The sequence below is a fragment of the Phaethon lepturus genome, unplaced genomic scaffold, assembly GCF_000687285.1.
Source record: "Phaethon lepturus isolate BGI_N335 unplaced genomic scaffold, ASM68728v1 scaffold34685, whole genome shotgun sequence".
Classification (NCBI taxonomy): domain Eukaryota; kingdom Metazoa; phylum Chordata; class Aves; order Phaethontiformes; family Phaethontidae; genus Phaethon; species Phaethon lepturus.
The window spans coordinates 5,614-26,177 of NW_010541854.1; the positions used below are offsets into that span (position 1 = coordinate 5,614).

General features: G+C 47.1%; 1 protein-coding gene across 1 annotated transcript in view; it reads right to left on the bottom strand.

Moving 5' to 3' along the window:
- Positions 1-605: 605 nt before the first annotated feature.
- Positions 606-20,564, bottom strand: part of LOC104621385 (hydrocephalus-inducing protein homolog) — a gene marked incomplete at its 3' end in the record, with an annotated part of 34,639 nt that continues 14,680 nt past the window's right edge. The window contains exons 6-8 of the mRNA XM_010287854.1: positions 15,997-16,121; positions 3,622-3,823; positions 606-789 (exon numbers count right to left, since the gene is read on the bottom strand). Coding sequence (XP_010286156.1) covers positions 606-789; positions 3,622-3,823; positions 15,997-16,121 — 511 coding nt within the window. The remainder of the gene's footprint in view (positions 790-3,621; positions 3,824-15,996; positions 16,122-20,564) is intronic.

The following is a 20,564-nucleotide window of genomic DNA, read 5'->3' on the forward strand; positions in this document are numbered from 1 at the left end:
TATCTCAGACCATGCAAATACCCAGAATCAGGACTCTGGCTGATTGAAGGTCATGGAATTTTGCTTGTATAAAACAGAAAACAAAAAAAAATTTCAGTACTTATGTGCAACAAACAACTCAAAAAGTCCATTTTAACCTGCCAGTCTAGTGTCCCAGCTCACATCTGGGAGTCAGATGTGGTATAAATCCAGGTTATATGAAGGGATTGATATTTCCATGATTAAACTTGGGCTGAATTTGGCCTCCTTTCCAGAGGACCATTTCATTTTTCAGGTCAATATGTGACCTGACGCTGCCCTAATACCCTTTGTTAATCTCCATACAGTATGTGTAAGGTGTGCCCTTACGTACAACAATAAATACCTCTGAACACTGTAAGGACACTTAAACCCCCTTAATTTATAGCCCTTGCAGCAGAGCTCAGCTTCAGGCAGGCTCCTGTCAGGAACCCTCAGTTCAGAAATGCTTTTCACAACAAGCTCTCCCAGCCTCACTAGAAACCTGATGTTTTCCCTCTTTGCACATCAAGCCAGCTGATGTGGGCATCTGCCAAGTGACTTTATTCGAGGAGGAGGTGGAAGGGGGGTTCTCAGCTATCACTTACCACTGGCTCAATGGTGAAGATATCATCAGAGAAAAGCATGGAGTCTCCTTGCACCTTTGCTCTCTGGTTCTGGAAGGTGCGGGAGAGAACGGAAAGGTGGTGTCGGAGAGTGGGGTCCACCGTGCACTGCTTGAGAAAATAACCTGTCTCGTCCTCTTCCTGCCTCTGCAGCCTGCGACACAGCCTGCAGCCACGGGGAGAGACAAACCAAGCAGATAATTTGATAAGCAACGTATTCACGGAGACCATCATGTAAGTGCAGGGGCAGCGACGCGCTCGGGGAGGAACAACAGCAGCTCAGCAAGGGGCTGACCCCAAGCCAAGGGGTCCCAAACGGATCAGATCACAGAATCTTTAAGGCTGGAAAAGACCTTTAAGATCATCAAGGCCAACCATCAACCCAACACCACCAAGCCCACTCAACCATGTGCCCAAGTGCCACGTCCACACATTTTTTGAACACCTCCAGTGATGGTGACTCCACCACCTCCCTGGGGAGCCTGTTCCAATGCTTGACAACTCTCTCACAAAAGAGATTTTTTCCTAATATCTAGTCTAAACGATGATCACTTCTGGGTTGCTGGCATGGCTTATAAGCTAAAGAGAGGGTTTTTTTGAAAGCTAGCAGCCCTCCAGAGAGCTACCTGGCCCAAAGCCCGCGCCACAACTGATGGAGAATCCACCAACCACCTCAACAGGCTTTTCCTACCTCGGGGGAGGCAGACAAAGATCAAGGAGCACCCACTGCGGTGCCTCACTGGGAAGGAAGAAGATGATGGGTTTCAGCTGCATCACACTTTCTTCCTTCCCTTTTGGACCTGCAGGGATAAGCAAACTGTATCTGCTCTCTGTTCCCTATACTGCTTTCCACCAGAGGATCCCAGAGCTCTTTAAAAGCAAACTAATGAATTCAGGTATCGCATCACTTTGATGAAATTAATGATTTTATATGCATGAAAAGAGGCCTGGAGAGAGGAAGGGACTTTGCCTAGCAGCACCCACTCAAGAAGTCAGGACCAGCATCTCTGAATGCAAACGCTTACATCTATAGCCTTGAACCACATTATCTTTTTCCTCTTTTATGGCCTTCTCCGCAGAGCTGTGACACAGTTAATCTCTCCCTTACTTGGCAGCTGTAGCAGAAATCACTCTTGTGTTTCAAGATCACAACCAAGAGATGAGAAAGGAGCACCGCTACAGAGGACTTGCTTCCTAGCTGGCATATTGCTGTCCTCCCTTCACACTCCAGTCTCCTAGCCATGAAGAACCAGCAGGTGACTGCTCTGGGGAGAGGAGTGGAAGACTCCATATGCAGCAAATTGAGGCAACTTAGTACATAGTGATCATCATCCAGCTAAATTCAAATATAATTAAGAGAAGAAATACGGTCATGGACATTACTAGCCGCACACAGACAGAGCCTCGGGCAAATGCCGTCACCGGTGCCAAAAATACTTGCTTTGGCTAGCAACGCTGTGCATGAGAAGGGCTTCCAGCCGCTGAGATGAGCGACCCTCAGCTCAACCTCCATCAACAGACAATAATTCCATCCTTACATCCCAGAAAGTCCTGTAGGAGGGAGACAGCACGAACCCCTGGATAGACCTTCTAATGATCCAGGTCTTTTCGGGTCACGTCCCAGTGCAGGGTCCTGCACTGCCTCTGCTCATGAAAAAGTCCTCTCTGCTGTGAGATCTCAGAAGCTTCTCTGACAGCAGGACAATGGCCTTGGAGCTATGACCATCCCTAAGACTCCAAGTAAAGGGCAAAAAAACATCCTGGCCAGAGTCTAAGACACAAACTGGCACAAGATCAAAATGTAATTTAAAAAAGAGGTTGAAGTTAACTGTGGAGAAACCTGGTTGCTTCTGGGGAGAAAGAGGATCACTCAGGGTCCAGTCTGAGACAGGCAGGTGGGAAGAGATGGTAAAGGAATGATCCAGAGAGGTACCAAGAGAAGGTCATGAGATTTCCTTTTAACGCACTGAGCTTGCATGGAAGTCACACGCTGTGTAATTAAAAATAGAGAACAGTGGAAAACTAGTTGTGGCCTTCAAGGCATTTCTGACCTAATTACATTGAACTTTATTTGCTCAGAAGCCCTTAAAGAGTGCTCCAGTTTAAGGCAGTTTCCTGATCAGCTACAGGTTCAGGCTAACTCCTATATAGCTACATCCATCCAAGTCTGAGAAGTCACACAAGGATTCCCTAAATCACCCAAGCTTTTAAGTGTAATTTCCAATTCATCCCCCTGGGCTATAAATGTTTCTCTGCTGCCTGAAATGGGAATTTCAAAGCTTCACCGGAGACACCCTGGGGAGAACCTGCCCCATCTCTCACCGCCATGAAGAGACAGGTTGCCGAAGCCCAAACGCACTTCCAAGTCTTGTGCTGCCCTACCCTCCCTGCAGAACCCTCCACCCCCAAACTCTCCCCACAGCCTCTAAGGGCGGGCAGAAATACCTCGCTGTGCCGGAAACCGGGACAGCACAAGGCAATTCAACATCCTGCAGTGGATGGCCTTGACTTTCCGGCCAGCGAGGCACTCTACCCTGCATGTTTCTAGAAAAGGAGCCTGTCATCTTATCAAAGTTGGAGTGGAAGAAACTGCAGTGAGTATCATCATAGTTGTGCTACCTGCAGCTATGTTAAGTGCTATTACTCAATGTAGCCCCAGGTAACAAGTGCCGAGACCTTCCTCGGCCTCAGGGACCCTCTGTAGCTCAGGGATCTCTGGATCTCAGTGGTTTGTGGCTCCCGAACACAAATTTGATGAGGAAATCCAGTCATTGCAATCAACTTTTTCTCCCCAAAACATCACCTTCAGCTGCAGTATGGATAGAACTGGAAAGGGAAGGACTGAGCTCCACTACCCCAAAGCCCAGGGACACATACCCTGTTGCTGTGGGTGGTTTACTTGTCCTAAACCCCTCAAAAGCACCAATACCCCTGGAGGCCATGCATTGGTTTTACCCTTGGGCCGTGTATCTTACTGAAATGAATCTTTCAAACGAACCTCAGTTTCTGCTGATCCTCCTCTTCCTGAGTAACAAAAGCCTTCCACTGGAAGTGGGCTATGATTTCACTCCGATTGTGGATGACCACAGATCTGTGGTTTGTCAGCGTGAGGTAAGTCTTCTCAACTGTCAAGGAGTTCCTGTCTAGCCTGATGTTGACATCTACAGCTGCTCCATAAAGGCTCGTGTGAATATTTTCACCTGGAACAAAGCAAAGGGGAGTTTTGGCTCATCTCGCTTGCTGATGGAAGTGCAAGAAGCAGAGCAAACCACAGGTAGCAGAAGAAAGCATTAGGGCTTTCAGCTGTATCAGCAGTTCCAAGGATCAGTACATTTGAGACATCCAGATAGCTGCGTGCGTACAGCATGAGGATGTCCTGGGCACCGCCTTACGCACCTTACTCCCGGGTGTGTTTGTTAGACACTTCCCCCCAAGGTGACAGTATTTACAGTGAGATTTTTGAGGTGTGCCCAGGTGGGTTTTGGGTTGCCATCCCACTCAGGTCCCTGGGAATTCTGCACCTAAGTCATTCAGGTGATTCTGAGGAGTCCCGCCTCAGTCCTGGCTTGCCCAGGGTCTCCTGCAGGCACGCCACCGGTGTTGTGTCTCTCTCGATCCCTTGTTGCCAACAAGCAAAGATGCCTGGGGGCAGGCAGGCAGAAAAGGGAGGTTCAGAGAAACGAGTGAAGCGACAGCCACGGCAGGATGGGACACAGAAGAATTTCATGGTGGTGTAGAAGCAGTGCCCTCACTTGCTGTGCGTTTGTGTAGATATGTCAGAAGAAGGCTGGCGGGGCACGGCCCACACCACCCTGCCTGTTACAGTCCTGCAAGCCTGTTTCTTCAGCCTGGATCAACTATGCCTGAGTCTGCAAGCCTACACTAAGTATTCCCAAGCTGTTCAACTCCCAGAGCGAGGACATCTTTGCTTTCCACCTCAGACAAAGCTGTTACACGTCAAACCGATTAATGACTGGAGTCTTGCTGGAGTACTTGCCAGCATTTCACCCTCCAGAACAGACTCCCACCAAAGGCTCCCTCATTTCCAGAGCTTTCAAGCCTTCATTCTTCCCAACCGAGTAACTCCTGGGGGTCAACCAATCTGAGACTCCAGTACCACGCCCACTCCTCTTGATGCAGGTGAGTGTTTCCCAGGTGAGATGAGAACTGCAAAGATCAGACATGCTCTATAGAGATGAGATTTCTACGGAGTGGTGCGTAAAGCCTCAGAGCCAGCCCCAACTGACAACCTGGCCATATCCTGGAGAGCATCCCTCTGCAGAGGCAGAGCCTTCTCCTCACTGCATAGGTTACAGCAAGGCAGCCAGTGGATGGATCTGCCTTAAAGAAGGCTACCACGCAACACCATGAGGAGAGGGCTGGATGTGTGCTGGATGGACTCCTTAATTCCTAGGCCAGATGCAACACAGCAGATTGGCATTTGAAAAGAAAAAAGAGAGCCCTCTCTTTTGGAGGGGGTTGGGGAATGAAGCAAGACTCACCCTTCAAATAGTAGATCTCTACAGTCATTTGTTCACCTCCACACATGGAGAATTCAGCCTCTGTGCCTGCATAACCTCCATTTCTCTGCCCTGAAGGGTGTCTGGAGCAGTAGGGATTTGTGGCCAGAGATGAGTTACATTGTGAGAAAAACAGCAATGTTTCCAATGACTGGACAAGCTGCTTTCTTATTATAATGGACAATTTGCCATATAAAAATAACTGAAATTCAGAAGAGTTAGAGGCGTATACACTTTATAAGCATTGCCTTTCCCCTCCAGTGAATCCTTGGCATACACTGGCAAGCAGAGGAACCAGGACCCAAGAAATGAGACGTGCACAGTGCTTTGAGCACGCACAACTTGGGTTCACGGAAACACGAGCCAACGCTCTACGGCAATCAAGACAAACTGCTACGAAACCAACACCATGAAAGCTCTCATCATCTCGCTGTCTAAACCTGTGGCCACGTGGGTCTTGGAATGTTGGGTATAGTTCTGATCTTAAAAACCAAGCTGAAGCATCTGAAATTAAATAGAGAAAGGCAGAAAGAACAATTCAAAGTATGAAGCGGCTTTTATATGAAGACTAAGATTCCTCAACCTAGAAATCATCTGGGAAATAGACAGAGAGGTTTATAAAAGCATGAATGGCCTAAGAAATGTGGATAAGGTAAAATTTGTCATGATTCATCGTAAAACAGGAACCTGAAGGCCTCAAATAATGTTATTAGTCAGAAATTACACAAAAGTAGTAGTACTTTTCCAGGGAATATTCCTTCCTTTGGAACATACTGCCCTAGGACGCTGCAGAGGCTAACAACTATAAATCCAGAGACCAACTGGACAAATTCTTGGTAAATAAAACCATCAGAATCTATTAAAGAAAGATGAGAATAAAGCCCCCGGCACAAGAAAAAAAGCTAATTCCCGAGCCATATGCACTGCCTGTTTCTACACGCTTTGCTAAGCATCCCCTACTGCTGCTCTCCTGGAGAGGAGCTGGGGACACAGCCACCCTTACGCTCCTGGCCGCAGGCACCGGGGACTCTTTTGAAGGCTGGAGGGTTTTGCCAGAGCACCTTCTACCACAAAGAGAAGTGTTTGGCATCTTGCTGAAGGTATAAACCCACAAACGGCTCGGTACGGTCGGGTGCACACAGATGCCAGCGAGTCAGGAGGAAGCTGCGGATCTGTTCGCTGGGCAGATGAACTGACACAGGGAGCGGAGCTGTCAGGGTTGGCCAAGGGCGGCTGCAGACTTCACGTCTTGGGTGCTAAATTAGATGTGACATTTCATTTAAGACTCTCAGTTGTTTAATAATACAAGTTGAAAAAAAAAAATCTCTGCACTGTACCAGTGATGTAGCACTAGGTATTTCACTTGACAGGGTAATGGCCACAGTGCGTAGTTTGGGATGCTTTGCTGACATGAAAGCGCATTTAGCGAATCTAGATGTATCTGCCCTATCATTTACACAACGGCATCTTATTACAGGCTGCCAATTCTCTCATTCTTACATGCTTTTGACACATTTGCTACAGATGGCAGGACACAGCTCCCACTCTGTGATCCAAAGCCTGCACTTGCAATTAAAAGCTGGACTTCTTACACAGCAGTACAGGAGATGCTTTGGGTTGTGCACTCCTGAACGATGCTCTTTGACAAAGCAGAAACACCACTGTGTTTTATTCCAGCACCCATCTGCATGACTGTGGACACAGGAATCTTGACACATCATGATAACTCTTCACTACCTTGAAGTAAAAAAAATAAATCTAGTATTGGGTCATCCTCCGTGGGGCGTGTTGTGCAGGAAAAAAACAGAAAAAGGGAATTTACAGAAGAGCTAAACCATCTTTCTCAATTCTTCTAATACTACACGATCATCGTGGTGCAAGAGGGAATAGTTTTCAAAGCAGTACAAATTGTTCTGAAATGGAAAGACAAATTTTGTTTAGCTGGAACATATAGCTGAATGAATGGATGACCAAACCCTTGAACAAGATTTCAGAACAAATTTCAGGTTTTATGAAGAACTCTTCCCTAGTATTCAAGAGACAGTACTTTCCTTCATTGATTCGTGCTCTCTTAAGAAGCTGGTAGCCAGTTTGATTAGACTGAGTAGAAACAAAACAGCACCCTGCTGCATTTTGTCTTCACCAAGACATTCTTTGTCCGTCCCTGCCACCCTCTCTTTGCTGCATTTGGATTTTTAATCTTTTTAGAGAGTGCACGACAGTCAAATTTTGAAACATTTGGGCAGCATGGAAAGCAAGTTCCATTTCGTTTGCCAAGTTTGTCAGAAGACTCGGCCTTGCTCTCGTCCCATCTACAAACACAGCTGAAGAGAAGCAGGTCCTGCTGCTTCGTCCCTGAGAATATAAGCGATGAAAGCAGAGCTCTTCACTCAAAAAGGTGTTATTGTACCTCCCTATGGACCCAAATTCTTTTGCTCCTGCCTCACCACTGCTGGCATATTCTTGTTTTTCAAACAGTGTGCAAAGGGCTGCTCTTACCACTTCACCACCAAGGAGGTGAGTCACTTCACCAGGCTAAGCCATCTCTGAAAAGCTTAGCCCAGCCTTCCAGAGCCCAGCTTCCCAGCTTAGCCCAAAGAAGTCACCTACAGCTGGATCCAGCCCTCCCCACCACACGTTTTTTGCCGTGCCTCCCTCAGAGCTACCACTCGATCAGAGTCAGGAGCATTGCTCTGGGCTGTTTTGCAGTTGAGAAGCTCATGGCATCACCTATAAAGCACACTGGTCCCCATCGGCCCGAGAAAGGCCATCTGTCAGCCCCCACACTTGTATTCCCTGCGCGAGAGCAAGACGCAGAGCAGTGACAGTCATTTTTATAAGTCCTTCTGCGAGGTGGTTTCATGAGCTGCCTTCAGACGCCGTTAAATCATCATCTTATTTACTCCAGCCCTAAGAGCAGCTTCTTTATAAGCCTCACCGCTAAATAACTCCTGCTAACACGGGTGCTTATTCCCAGGCTACAAAGCTCAGAGCATCTTCACCATCACTGTTGCCACAGTGATTGCTGTTAACGGCCAGAAGTCCCCGGCATGGCCCGGGCCTCGGCAAAGCACCCACTGGCTCCAGGCAAGACGAGGGTCTCCACCCCAAAGCCATTGCAAGGAACCAGAAGACAAGAGGCAGGGATAAAAAGGGAGATGGAGAGCAATGCCCAGCCAGCAGTGGTCTACGGGACGGGTTGCAGGCTCTTCAGACAGCAATTTTGCACACTAAATGTCATCTTAGTGTCAATCAAATAGGCTCCTCGTTGGGCACCCACCTGTAATGGAGCACCCAAAGTATTCCCCATGACCTTCTCCACACCGTGTGCTTAGGAAGTTCTGTTTGCCTGGTTACAGGATGAAATACTCCGGCACGGGAATATCTGGGAGCCAGCACGGAGGCTTTGTTCTGCCCAGCGTGAAGGAGCCTCGCAGAACGTATTGAAAAGGACAACGGAACCATCGGATGATGAAAGACAGCACTGCCGCATATCCAGGATGCTGTGGGCTATTTTTAATCATTATTGCCACTACAGTAATGATACGCTGGGGTACCTGACTGGCTGAAACATTGCTTTTGGCCCACGGGGAAAACAGTGCAGGAACTTTCATTCCGATTGCCTGGCAAAGACCTGCCCAATATACCACTTAATAAATCAATCAGCCTTCAAGCTGCTCTTCTGCTTCTTGGCAGCTGCTGATCGATCCGCAAGGAAAGGAGACTAATGAATGGTCAGTTCTGCCCTGAAACACATCCAGAGTTAATGACACTTAAGAACTTATTAGTGATTTCCAGTGATGATAGGGTGGGCAAGCTGCAGTCAAGGGTGACCTGCAATAAGAGATGAAAACCACATTCTTTCAGAAATCTTTTTTGTGATAAAATGGGATATGTGCAGTCCCACGGGAGTCCATTTCTGTGCATACCTGGGGATGAACTGAACAGCCAAAAGGAGATTTTTAACCTCCAAATGACCCTTCTAGTACACCCCCCCCACCCCCCCTCCCAGTCTGTGCTCACGCAGTCAACTCCGTGGGTTGCTTTAGCAGGTTTTTTTATCAGGAGGGGTGTTGCGGAGCTATAAAGCTGTGCAAAAAAGGATGCCCAAACTTAATTCTCCTTCATCTACCCCCAAAGCAATGGGCCATCTGTCTTGAAACACAAGGTCCTGGAGAGGGGGCAAAAGGCCATACGCTGTCTGCAAGAAGTAGAACAACCTTATCTGAAACAGTACCAAAAAAAATCATTATTGCAAGCGGTTCTAGAAAAGGGGAACAAAGACAGTAACCAGTTATTACCTATGAGCTGTTCTGACATAAATGAACACTTTGGAGACCAATTAGACTCACTCATCAATCCAATTGATTCAGACTATAAAAGACTATGACCAGTCAGTTGTATAAAGTATTAGTTGCCAATCCTCGGTCTGTCGCAGTGCTGCTACTGTTAAGATGCAAAGTCAACAGATAACTGCACAAACTCCTATTTGCCCCCTTTTTTTTTGCCTACAATATACGCCTCCCTCCACTCACCTGGTTCCCATTCTGAAGCAGACATACAAGAACATAAAAGTCAGAAACCAGCCACACTGCTGGGAATTCTCACAAGCGAAGGAGGAAAAACTGCACTCGCCACGTGTGCCAAAAATCCCTTTGCACAGGTTTTAAATGCCTGATAGTCCAAGGAAAAGCTAGAAGAAGCCTCTTGTAATAGCTACAGCATCAGAGTCTGGCTTACACCTTAGGATAAACAGAGGAAACAAGATCCTTATAAACTCACAGAATAAAATATAAAATAAGTTTCTAAATATCTGCCAGCTGCGTCAGGGCACTACAGCAAAGCTTCGGAGTCAAGAGGCTACTGCTTAAGAAGCAGAAGATTCTCCCAACTCTTAGAGCTCGTAAGAAGCTTCTATAAATGCATCTGGGGTTGGAGGAACAGAGAATCGCGTGAAGATGAACAACTGGAGGTGAACAGCAATGGCACAGAGCAGTGGCAATCGGAAGCTCAGGGTCTGGCGCTGAGAATTTAGCTCAGTAACTACTTAACGCTGCTCGCAGCAACATCAGAGCCCCTGTAGATGCTTGCACAAGATCAAAACCAGAAAATGGTTTTGGTATTCCCACTCTGGTATCCTGCACAGCACGGGGGTGACTTGGATAAATATCTAAGGAGGTAGTGAGTTTGCTCAGGCAAGTATTGAGCCTCCTCTGTTCTGGCTGAGGTCAGCACAAATTGAGGGCACTCAGCAACTCGAGTGATCTCAGGAACGTAAAACGCAACACATCAAGGGCTAAACCTCAGTTAAACCCTGCTGCCCATCCACATCCATCAGTGGATTTACAAAGAAGAAAAAGAGAGATAGGAAAAGGCTTGATCTAGAGACTAAATCAATAGGATTTTCATTTCATTTTCAAGCAAGTTCCTGGACGCCATTGATTGCAAGGCTGGCGTTGCAAGACAGATGACAACGCCCTTGGTAGAAGGGGGGTTCTTAACAGAAAGAGGGTGAAATAACCAACCAAGGTGGTGGTTTTCTCCAAAGTCTACATAAAAACACTAATACCAAAGCAAGGCAGTGCTTTTCTCAAGGTGCTTTATCCTTCTGGGTAGCTGAGATGCTCAGAGGTGCCGGCACATCCACGCTACAGCCACTTGTTTGGGCCCAAACAGCCATAAACAACCAGGGCTGGGATTTAATGAGTTTCTTGCACATGTACAGCGATCACTAACACACCGCCAAGCCCTCGCATGGGTGGCCTCATTTCCTGAAGCCAATTCAGCTAAACCCAGCACCAGTTTTACCTGAAGAAAGGGAGTTGGCATCCCGACACGTTTACATTCCCAGCTAGCAACGCCACGCCAATCCCTGCAGGAGCTGGACCATCACGAACCCGGCTGATAATTCCCCTTGGCCCATTCACAAGACGTTGTGGCCTCTATGACAGTTCATCATCGCTGTGGCCAAGATGATGCACAGGCTTTGCTTCCCCTGCTGCCAGCCAAGCACACCCGCTCTTGTAGTTACCTGTCGTCTTCACCAAACCCAAATGGCTCTAATACATCATGTCAAACTCGCTGTCATTCCATGGGTGACTAAAGAGCTCCACGTCAGCTCCCTAATTAGTTGGTTTTTAAATATGCCTTAATTTTTCCAGTGATCTCATGCCACATTTTCCCCAGTTGAGATTAAATGACAGTGTTTTCTCAAGCTAGCAGTTATCGCTCGCGGCTCCACGGGCTTCTGCTGCTGCAGACCAAGAAGGGCAGAGGCATCACAGGGCAGTGGGTCAGGGCATCCTACGTAGGGCAGGAGACCTAGATCCCCCTGTAACCGTGAGCCACACTAAGAGCAATTCCCATTCAGTTCTTTGAGATCTACCCAGAAAATTTCATATTGTTATATATTGCTGTATATTTTGCTTTTGACATTGCTCCAAAGAAATCACATCTATCCTGCAAGCGTTCGTGCTGGCTCAAAGGAAGGGCAAGAGCAGAGATGTGCTAATCCCGCTCGCTCCCGACACCGACAGGGCTAGCGGCCGCAGGGGTAGTTCACACACCGGTCAAGCCAAACCGCACATCCTGGCAGCTCTCCGGTGCTCCTAGCATGCTGCGCTGGAGAAACATGTTTAGCTGCTCTCTTCTCCCGCACAGGAATAACCTGAAGTTGGCAGAGAGCAAGTTTTGCACTCCAGGGCTCAGGAGGGGAGACATTACTTCATCCACTTCCTACGGGGACAGCAACTAACACAGCACAGAAAAACTCAATCTGACTGACAACTGCAGAGACAGACCCTGCCCGCATCTTCTACTTGTCCTCGAAGTAATTAATCGAGGAGCTGAGGCTGAGATCTCTCTCCTTTGCCCTGGGTGGGCTGAGCCACAAAGGATGCTCTGAGCCTGGGTCTGTGACCCACAGCGAACAAGCCGAGATTTGCTTTAGGAGAGCTCCTGCTCCTCCCATAAGTCACATAGAAAGTTGAGGGAAAACAGGGTCTTAACCTCCTAAATACCCAGATGGTTCCTCAGCAGGCTTTTAGCACGAGGCTGGAGGCTTCTGGTGGGACTAAAACCACCGAGAACTATTCCTTGGGCTCTGCACCAAGGGGAGATGCAACAGTAATGGAGTACACATTCCTGGTTGAGGGCTGGCTCCTCTTGGATATGCTGTCTCCAGAAATTCTCCTAAAAGTACTAGCTCTGATCTCGCCCCTCAAAGAGGGTGAGATCCTGCCCACAGGCTTTTGCTTCCACGCTAGTCTCAGAGCCACTGAAGGAACATGATCTGCATAATTACTTTTACGGCTGACAGCAATAGATAGTCTGTCAGGCACGCACAAGCTCAGCGAGGCTTTGCTAATTACTGAAGCCTCCCCTGCCGACAAAGGGATCCCAAGGGACATGGCGACTGATGGGGAAAAACTGTACAGAGGAATTTCAGCACAGCTCAACAGATCTGCTGGACTAGAAATCTGTCGGAGCACCTTGCCGCAAGGTCCAGTGGGCACTGCAGGCACCCACATACAAGCACAGAATCTGGTCCTACACCTTGAAGACCACCCATCATACCATACTAGATACATCTTGGAGACATGAGCGAGGGTTTAGGGAGCTCTGAGGAGAGAAGTGGTTCTCTTTCCACAATTCCCAGCATCTCTGCAGCACCTCCTGTCTCTGGTAGCCTCCTTTACCTGCATTGAGCATCTTCTGTAGATGTTATTCTTCCTAGACGTTATCCTTTCTGGGTGCTATGGAACTGGTGAGTTTGTTTCACACGTCCAGCGCAGCTCTGGAGACCCGTTACACGGGTCGCGTGTCCCTGAGCTCACCCTCCCACACCGAGCTTGTGCTATAATAAACTTTATGACTGCAGCAAACTGGGTTTGATGTACAAACCACAGCCCTCGGGGCAACCAGCTTGGGCGCCTCACTCGAGCATCGCTTGGGAGCTAAAGGAATATCCAAGCTTTATCCTGGCTTGGTTGAGACTAGACTTAAGTCCATAAGCTCATTTTCCCACATCCATAGGGGGTGGGCTAAGAGTCAGCTGGGAAGGGCCAAGCCACCAGCAGAACTTGTAGCAGCACCAAACCCTTCCCAAACCTGTCCGTGTTCTTGGCACGCAGGCTTCAGAAACCCTTTCCGGTACCATAATGCGACGTGAAGCTGATGAATAGGGATGTGCTGTAGCCCAGAACATTTAAGGTGATGAATAGGGATGTGCTGTAGCTCAGTCACCTCCATTTCAGTATGAGCTGGAATTTTTCGTAGCCAGACACATGTACCTGGGGGCAACGGAGGAGCTGGACACTGAAGGTCAAATTTCTGTTGTAAATCATTATGCTCTGAGCAACAAGACCTTTTCTTCACGCTCATCTGTGAAGTTTGTAGCAACAGGACTACAATCACATATACAGTCTATCCAGGGGACAGCACCATCCTAACCAGGACAGTCTAAAGGATGTCCAATTTAAATCAACCAAATAGGCAAAGGGAAAATTGTGACTTATTCACACTGAAGAGCTCCACGTTTGCTTAAGCAATGCCAGGGACAGACTGGACCCAACTTTAGCAAAAATTAAAGCAATGCCACATGCTGCTGATCCCGCGTAAGTCACGGTAACAACGGTGCGACTCACCGAGAGCTACTGCCACTTGCTAGCAAACCAAATACAGATACACAGCAAAGCAAGGAAAAGGCCTCCCAACACCCTAAAATGCTATTTTGCTCTTAGCACTTCTGTTTCATCATCAACAGTCCGTTGGGGGCTCTGAAAGAGCCACCCAGCTGCTTTTGTATGCTAGTCACAGGGAGTCCGACTTCGTGCAGGACAAATTAGCCAGGGCTTGCCACGCAAGCTTGGGCAATATTGCCTGGTGCTCTGCACTACACCTGCAATATCAGTCTTAAAAGCTGCTTTAAATGTTTCGGTTTCACTTTAGCAATTAATCTCAGCAGCCTTTTACTTATTTGTGTGCTTCAAAGCTCAAGAGATAAGCCCATAATTATTCCCTCGCTTTCCTTCTCAATCTGTGATTTAAAAATAACCACCGCGTTGTACCAGCAGGCAGGAATGGATCCTGGGTTCATCTCCCAGGTAGCTCATCTCTGAGCCAGCAGATAGTTTGAACCCCGTGGCCAACCCATGAAAATCACTTTCGCAAAGATTAACCATAGACAAAGCAGGTGTTTCGGTAACAAACAAGACTCAGGTTTTCAAAGCAAACCATGAAGATCCTGATTCTTCACATGGTCTTTTCATTCACATGGTGTAAACCCCACAGCCCTAAGCTCTAGTGTGGTCAGTCCTGATTTAACCCAGAAAGATCAATCCCTCTGAATTCTACCCTATAGGTTCTCTCTATGCATGGAGAACTAGGCGCTTTTTGTGCTGCTTTATCAGAAACTTCGGTAGTTCTTTCAAGAAAGTGTTATCCAAACCCATGAGCTTCTCAGAGTGAGCACGAGCAGTTCTCTGCAAATATGTAATTAACTGACAAATATTAAACAAAGCCGTGATAAGCCATAAGGCTACAAAGAGCATTTGGAAGATAGCAGAGCGTTTTTACAAATTCCACAAACTCGACACAACCACAATGTTCATTGCTGGGTTAAAGCATCACAGTAACACCTTGATTTGGACATCATGCTCCCCAGGACCAAAGTTCAGGAGTAGAATCACAGAATCATTAAGGTTGGAAAAGACCTTTAAGATCAAGGCCAACCACCGTGCCCGCTAAACCATGTCCCCAAGTGCCACGTCTACAGGTTTTTTGAATAATTCCCGTGATGGTGACTCCACCACCTCCCTGGGCAGCCTGTGCCAATGCTTGACCACTCTCTCCATAAAGAAGTTGTTCCTAATATCTAATAGTGACAAAACAAACCTCTCTTTCGGGCAAGGGGAAACGCACACCAAATGCATTCATGCAACTGAGAAAGCATCTTGTTCAGCATCAGAAGATACCTCTGCTGAGCCACGGCCGATAGAAGCATTTTAACGTCGCATCTTTTTCTCATGTTTTCCTCACTTACTCTTGAAGTCACTTATCAAGCTGACAGTATTTCTGTGGCCTGATCTTGGCTCCTTGTACCCTAGTATAAATTTTACACCTATCTCAGGAGGCAGCAAGCACTTTCTGCCAAATCCCAAGAGCCCTCAAGTCCTGGCTACTTTAGTCCTGATGTGTGGGATGCAGATGGGTAGACAGTAATATGGAAAAAAGTCTGTGGCAGGACAACGGAGAAGCAGTATACGTGACAGAGGTGTCATATACACATATATAGCGCGTAAGAGATGGTGGGCATCAGAGAGAGTCAGAAACATGCATTCCCTACATTACACTTCAAACATAGCGTTGTTTCGGATTAAAACTTCATGCAGGCATGCGCACGCTGCAATGGAGAACCAAGGTTTCTCCTTCAGCAACTCCCAGCGAAACAGGATTCCCAAAAATCTCATCCCTCTTTGAGGGGATCCACTTTAATAACCCCCTGAACACCAACTATTTCTCACTTTTATTTGAGGTAAAGCTGGGCCTGGGGAGGTACAGCTGGAGCAGGAATTAAGGTGGCTGCTACAACGGGGAATGGCAACCCTGTCACAGGGAGGGCTGGGTGGACATCAGGGTCCCTGAGGGATGGACCAGCACACAGGACATACAGAACAAGGACAGACCCATCCTTTGTCCCTTATCTGCTCATCTCCAAGCACTGAAACATGCAGAGGTTCGGAGAGAAAAGGTTTTAGAAGTTGTCCGCAAAGCAAACTTCACATTATTCTGCTTCGAAAGGGTTGGGTTTTGAAGAGGCAGAGAGCATGCGCCATGCAGTGCCCAGCACTTACCTGTGTCATAGTGAACCATCAGGGAACCGGAATGATCCCCAGTCTTCCGCGGGTGAAATTCCACTGTTACTTGCATGGCGTCCCCAATCCCAAGGGTCCCAATGGTGGGATCGGCAGAGAAAGGGCTGCAAAAAGAGAGAGACGTCAGGGCTACTGTGGGAGATTTGGGGACTGTGTTCCTTCAGCTCACTTGTGCAAGCAAGGGGCAAACAAACCACAGTCACTAGAAGAAAAAACCAGAACATACAGGATCAGAAACAGAGCTACTGATTCCCACTGAAGAGATCCAGCCCTCAGAAGATCTGATATAAATAAATATATATGGTATAAAACGGCCTCATCTCTCCCAAAACTCTGCATCCAGTTCTGTGCACTGCGGCTCGAGTCCGACTGCTAGCAATACGACCAGAGAATGGTTTTTCAAAAGCAGAGGTAAAAGCTATTTACACTCGTAACTTGCCACCGATTTCCGCAGGAATCTGTCTTTTCCTGTCACCTATAAACCTCACCTCCAGAGACGCAAATGTCAAGGCAACACCTTGTTCTAATGAGCCTAGAAATCAGACAGGGAGAATAAAAGTCTTTGTTGAAGACCAGAGAATAATTGTTTAATTTGCGGAACTCTTTTTAGGCTTGAAAACACCCTGGTTTAGCCTAAGAAAGCACATTTTATCAGCGTTTCAATGAAAGCTGCTCTAAAAAAGGAACAATCAGAAAAATCTGCGTGAGCATAAATGCAGATTAGAGTGATACCATGACACAGAAACAGGACACAAAAGGAGCATCCCATTTACAGCCCGAAGGATTAAATCCCTAGCTAAATGAAGCGCCGTTAACAGGAGCATATCAAGGTGAGTTTTTATGGATTTGCAAGCGATGAAACCTGGGACTCCCCGTTGTAATCCAAGCTCAGCAACCACTTGCTTGGCCCACCAGACAAATTCTGGGCAATGTGTTGGAAATAACTACAAAAACGCGTTGGCGTACTTCGGATTGAACACGAGCAATTATGATTTGTCGCCAGGTAAACAGGTCTTAGCTGATCAACACACAACTCAGTGCTTTAATGCTCAGGAATAAGTCAAGATGAAACATGTTTCTGCACAACAGCAGCTGGGCTTCATGGCTCTTGTACAGCCCCACTTAGAAACCAAAAGTTATTGGGTTTAGTGCTTTCCTAGTGGACAATTTGTCACCTTAAACACACGCTCTGGAGAGTTTTACCACCTTGAGAGAATGCAATGTGCACACAAAAATAATGAGAACAACTGGAGCCGTGTGCAAGCTGAACTTTGCTCACGTAAGTAGTGACAGCTGATGAAACTGCTGGAGTTTCTGCTCATTAAGGAGCTATTGCTGCAATTAGGGGCCTGACCTGTTCCCGTTACAACTAGTGAGAACATCACTGCTGACTAATGGAGAAGCATCAGGCTTAGCAATGTTTATGTGCTGGACCTGAGACTTTTGAGAGAGGAGGAAAGACAAGGCAGCATCAGGCTCCGAACTGGATTGCTCTACGTGGTCCCGCATCTGCGCTGATGGTGGGGCCAGGACTGCTGCAGGTCTCTGCTGATGCTTGGGTGGGATCGTTGCCTGGTGTTGGATAGGCACGGGGGGGGGTTGGGGGGTTTTTTGTTTGTTTGTTTGTTTATTTTGGTTTTTTGGCAAGAGAAGTTAACTAGCAGCTTTCCTCTTCTGGTAAGGAAAGCGATTCCCGGCAACACTTCAGCACTACCTCCCGTCTCATCATCTTCCTACTCCTTTCCGACGTCTAAGTTCTCCTGCCCTCAGAGGGCTGGGATGGGAATAAACACTCCTGGGGGTGACTTCAGGGGATGCCTGAGAAAGAAGCTATCTTCATTTTACCAAGTTACCAGAAGAACAGGATCCAACCAAGTTCAGGGCTCAGTTCTCAGGACTGAGAAGCCGAACGCAAATCAGACTGCATCTCCTACATCCCGGCCCATGCCGTACCCCGAAGACAACTCTGTTACTGCTGTACAAGAGCTCATTATCCCTCACACAGACCTGGCTCTCCAAGGCCCAAAGATGCAAACTCCATGGTTAAACTTAAGCCCTCTGAATTTCAGTCAACATCACTAAGCTGTTCCCTGCAGCCTACAGATAAGAAGAGATGCTGAGGAGTCATCCCTGACAAATTGTAATGGCCAAATAAAACCTATCGCCAAGAGATGAAGCTGGCAGGCTAAACTTTGGCCTTTTATCCATTAATTGTGAGCTGTTCTTTAAGAAAATTCTGGTCCTGTTAGAGCTACCCTTTTAACAAATCACCACTGCTCCTGGAAGACAGAGAAGACAAGGTTTGGAGGTGGGATTTTTTTTTAATAGCTTGTTTTCTTCTGACATGCTTTTTAACTATGTCCATTTGGATGTTTGCTTCGGTGTACAACATCTAAGCTTTCCCACGTCCAGATCTCCCAACAGTACCTTGCAATCCTCAGCTTGTATAAACTCATCTAGCCACACCAAATTTAGGAGAGACCTTCCTACCAGTACCTGCTGAGACCTTGCCTATTATTGCCCTTCAGAAAGACAGTAACACTAGATTTACAAGCAATTTCATCACGGTATCTTTTGTCATATACTTCTTGCTTACTTTCACCAGGCATCAGCTGCCCTTCTTTACAGAGTTGGGCAAAAGTTATGTCCCATGAGGATACCAGGGCCAAATACTGACATAATTTAGATACACAACTGATGAGTGAACAAAGCGGGCAAGTCTGTGACTGGGGCTCTGAAACCACAATCCCACTTTTTCCCCCACAACCATATACTCAGCAAAAGCAGTGTGCAAGGAAGCTGCCATAATCCTTCCTTAAGTCCCACGGTATGTTTACCTTCTATAACCAAACCTTCTCTTTGGTCTACTGCTGCCTTAATTTGCATTATAAAAATCATTTGAGTTTGGGAGAACCCATTTCATTAAGAGCTACCTCCAACCCCAGGAAAGGCAGTAAAATCTATGGGTGATTGAATTGCCTCATCCGTCTGCTAAGACCTACTGCAGGAAAGACCCAAACATCATTTAATCTCCGCATATATTACTTTTAGTAGCGGTATAGCAGCTGAAGTCAAGCAGTCTAACTATTCCAGTAAACCTAGTCTGTTACATCAAAGCATCCAGAACTCCATCCTGTGCAGTCAGCATCCCACAGCTCTATCTTCCCCTCTTTCACTGCACCTAGGCTCTACTTTCGTACCCTTGGATAATCTTTGTACATCCTACGGTAGCTCTTCAATCCCATGCCTCCATGAAGTCTACAGGTACTATAGGGAGGGATGCAAGGGGGGGTCCAACTGTGCCTTGTAGGATAATTTCCTGAGCTTTAGGAAGTTGGTGGGGACATTCCTAAACAGATCTTATCTCAGACGGGTCCTCTCTAGCCCCATAACATGGCATAGCACAGTGTCTGTAGCGTCAGGAAAAGGCCATGCTGCTCCAAGGTCTGCTTCCAGGCACCATTTTCAGCTCAAATATACTGGAATGACATTTATCTCCCTGAATGTCATGGAGAAGAAACTCATTATCCCGCCTTAACAATGAGAACAACAGGAAGAGACTTTCTATATTTATACTATTCTTATTTTTTTATTACCAAGCTATGCAGTTAAGAGCTGGGTACAGACATGCAGAGGGAAGAGAGACAATGCCAGGCTGCATAATGGGGAGCGCTTTGGGTTTGATTTTTTTTTTTTCTTTTGAAGTAGTCAAAATGTGGCTGTATTTTCTGGTAGACACCACAGCAAGGGAGAGCTCTGAACAGGGAACAGCAGAAGGATGCTGAATTGGTCCCGTGGATTCACTTCAGAGCTCTTCCCTGGCGTGAAATGTGCAACAGCAAACATCAGAGCCCTTTGACAAGTGAGTGCCAAGCAGGGAACGTCATCACAAAGTGACCAGATGCAAGAGCTGACCTCTCTGTACTGAGAGAAAAGGTTCGGATTGGAGGTGGGCTGAGAAATGAACGGAAGGCCAACGCAGGTAGGTTACGCTTGATGCCGTAGAGAAGGGAACCCAGAGAAAGGAGGCAAAGGAAAATGCCATGAGCAGCACATTGGACTAGGAAATGGTGGCATCTGCAGCTGGTTCGCGAATGGTCAAGAGCCTGGATTTGCTCAGGCCAGAAAACAACTTAGTTGCAACAACTAAGACAAAAGTTTCAATTGCACAGATAGAGAATAAAGGACAGAACTGATGGGTCTACAGATATAGACAGATCTCTCCTCCCCTTCTGCTCCACTCCTCCTCCCTCACACGCATGCGTGCTTGTACATAACAAAGCCATTATGCGATATTACGATTGGCTTTAACCCAATAGCACATCCTTACTCAGCAAAAGTTAAGCACACATTGCACTTAGGCTGCTTAACTTGGCCACCAAATATGACTAAAACAGCCCTGAATTTCAGTCTGTAAGGCTGGCACTGCTTTCCTCAGCGTAACTCTTGATTACTGCATCTCATATTTACACTTTAAGCTCTCCAGGACAGGGAGCATAACTCCTTTCCAAAGCACGGTTTTAAGAGTTCTGTGGTAATAATGAATC